Source organism: Fukomys damarensis, unplaced genomic scaffold (genome assembly GCF_012274545.1).
Source record: "Fukomys damarensis isolate Sample0158 unplaced genomic scaffold, DMR_v1.0_HiC HiC_scaffold_33, whole genome shotgun sequence".
Classification (NCBI taxonomy): Eukaryota; Metazoa; Chordata; class Mammalia; order Rodentia; family Bathyergidae; genus Fukomys; species Fukomys damarensis.
Window position 1 is genome coordinate 41,392,447 of NW_022900945.1, and position 2,735 is coordinate 41,395,181.

Genomic DNA, 2,735 nt, shown 5'->3' on the forward strand with positions numbered 1-2,735 from the left:
ACTTTGTCTCTTTTAGCTTTCCCTTTCTGTCTCTCCATTCTCCATGGCCTACCATTTTCTCCCTTTCCACTCATTTTTCCTCTTCTCTTTTTCACTCTCATTGAGGAAGGAGGCTCTGAGCCCACAATGTCCTTCTGCCGTCTCTAAAGTTCCACTCTGAAAATGAGGCCTCCTGCAACATTGTGACATCATTCTGCATTAGCCAGTAGTGGGCCATCCGGGGTGGGGTCTTGGCCTCCTGGGATCACTGGCCCTCCAGCGATAGGGGCACATTCACCTGCAGGGCCCTTTAGTCTTCAGAGCAGCTTCTAGAGCATGGATCCCTCCTAATTCTGCTCTAGCCCAATGTTCCTCATAGTCAAGCTGTTCTTGGGATGGAAATGTAGCCTGAAGGTGTCAGGCAAGAGAGTGTGTCCATGCTGAAGAAGCTGGTGTCTGAGCAGCTACAGGTGCCTGAAGAACAGTAGCACCTGCTGTTCTGTGGCCAGCTCCCGGATGATGACAAGCGCCTCTCGGACTACTGCATTGGGCCTGACGCCTCCATCAGTGTCATCATGCAGCCCGTGGATAAAGCAGCACCAGACAAAGCCCTCCAACCTCAGGACCAAGCCCAGTCCCTGTGGCGCCAGCTGGACAGGGTCCTAGCCAAGCACTTTGGACCCCAGGATGCCAAGGCAGTGCTGCTGCTGCTGAGGCAGGAGCATGAGGGACGCCTGCAGAGGGTCACCCTGGAGGCCCTGGAGCAGCTGGTGTGCCACCTCCTGACAGAGCAGTGGCATATGGAACTGGCTGGGGAGATGGAGTCCCAGAGTGCCTGCAAGAAGGAGGAGGAGAAAAGAGGAGGAGGAGGAGAAGAAGAAGAAGAAGGCAGTTGATTAGTAAACTGGCCAGTCCTACTCATTTCCTTGCTAAAATTCTCTGGCCTCATCCTTCTGTGTTCCCAGGCAAATTTTCCCACTATTTCCTCCTCATGCATATATAGCTAGTCCTCTTTTTTGAAACTTTAGTGTAGCTGGGGGTAGTATTGGGACCCCTGTGTTTCCTTTCTGAAATGCAGAATGATTCCACCTCCCCATCACTACCCCTTAGAAGGGTTCTGAGAGTCCAGGGAGCCCAAAGGGACAGTCAAAAGTGACATTTTCTACCTAGATTGAGTAGCTCTGCCCAAGCATGCCCCAGAGTCTCTTGACAGACCTTTTCCCCTTCAGAACAGAAAGACAATGTGAGCTCATTTTCCCTCATCCTCAGACCGCAGTGCCAACCCCCAGGGCCCCAACGACCAAGAGGACAGTGCTTTCTGGGTGAGGCTGTCCTTGCCATCCACCTGCTGAACTTCTACAGCCACAGGGGCAGGGTAGCAGAGATGGGAGCAGGGGAGGCCACCTGATGCAGGCCAGGTCCAGGGCTCATAGGGTCTAGAAGCACAGCCTTAGGCAGGAAAAGTGATTTAGAAGTCATACCCTCATGTGTCTGTGAACAAAGCCATGCCCGGCCACCCCATTCTGACCAGTAGGAAACACTAAGCTCCCACTATCTCCACAAGCTCCCTGGGAGGGCAAAAAATGGTATCAGCCAAGACCCTGGCACTCACAGAGTACAAAGCCTAGATGAAAGGAGGTCATTCACGCCAAGAGGAGAGAGGCAATGTGACAGCAGTGTGACTGACGAGCTGCCCTGATGCCTCACAGGGTCCTGGCTTAGCCCGGAGGGGCTGTCTTCTGCAGAATCTGGGCAGAGCTGAGCGCTCTGCCCATTCTGGGTGTGACAGCGTGGCCCTCATCCAGGGCTAAAGGAGCCCTCACACTCCACAGAGATAGATCTTCACTACTAAAGTCCCCAGGAGCCATTGCTGCAGAAGCTCCTGTCTTGGAGGATAGAGATGGAGGGCAGGGGCAGAAGAATGCTTGGCCAGGAACCTGCAGGGCCACTTTTCTAGGGAGCATCCGGCCCTTGGCTTGAGGCCCTTGCCCTCCTCCATCCCATTGCCAGCTCAGCCTTGTCTTGCCTCCTGACTGTGGCTTACTTGCTTCATCTGTGGTGTGCTCAGGCTTCCCACCTGTTTCATGGGATCATCATCATTATATCCACTTACTTTGTGGGTACAATTGGGAGTGGTGTCTTTTAGCCGTAGCAGCGACAGCCTGGAAATCCTCTGCCTTTGTGAGCCTGCTTAGTAGCAGTGTTCTCTACCTCTGCTGGAACAAGAGACCCCTCACTCAGCATATGACTCCTCTCCTTCACCAGTGCGCACCCCGGCCCCCTGGACAGAGGAGAGGAGAGTGGGGCTCCCAGGGCATGAACGGCTTCTCCGTGGCCACAAGGGCTCAGCTCCTGCAGGCTTGGGGTGGAAGCCCAGGCCTGCTCCTGAATTACTATCCTGGTCCTACTCCTGCTCCCAGGCCCTCCATCATCCGTGAGAAAGGCTTTTTGACAGTTCTGTGGGTATATTTGTGCTGGTGCGGTGCCATTTGCTGAGGGGGACAAGCTTATTATCTTTACATTAGGGGAACTAATAGCCCATTTCTCAGGAAATCTGTGAGTGATAAAAATAAGTGGGCCATTTTATTCCTTTTGCTGAGAGAGGCTGGCATGAAGGACGGGGAGCCTCTGTTTCCTCTGGTTAGTGTATCGGGGCTGACTGAGGGCAGGCCAGGGCAGGCAGTCACTCCACTGCCTCTGTCCCCAGGGGCACAGGGAGGCTGTCTCCAATCCCAAGTTGGGAAGAAGGAAGGTTG

The 2,735-nt window shown here is 54.0% G+C and overlaps 1 protein-coding gene across 1 annotated transcript; it reads left to right on the forward strand.

Moving 5' to 3' along the window:
• The first annotated feature begins 238 nt into the window (after window positions 1-238).
• On the forward strand, window positions 239-883 carry Ubl4b (ubiquitin like 4B). The gene is given in 2 exon segments (XM_010606011.1): window positions 239-400; window positions 403-883. Coding segments are annotated over 2 exon segments (528 nt in total). The 5' UTR covers window positions 239-345; the 3' UTR covers window positions 876-883.
• Window positions 884-2,735: the final 1,852 nt, after the last annotated feature.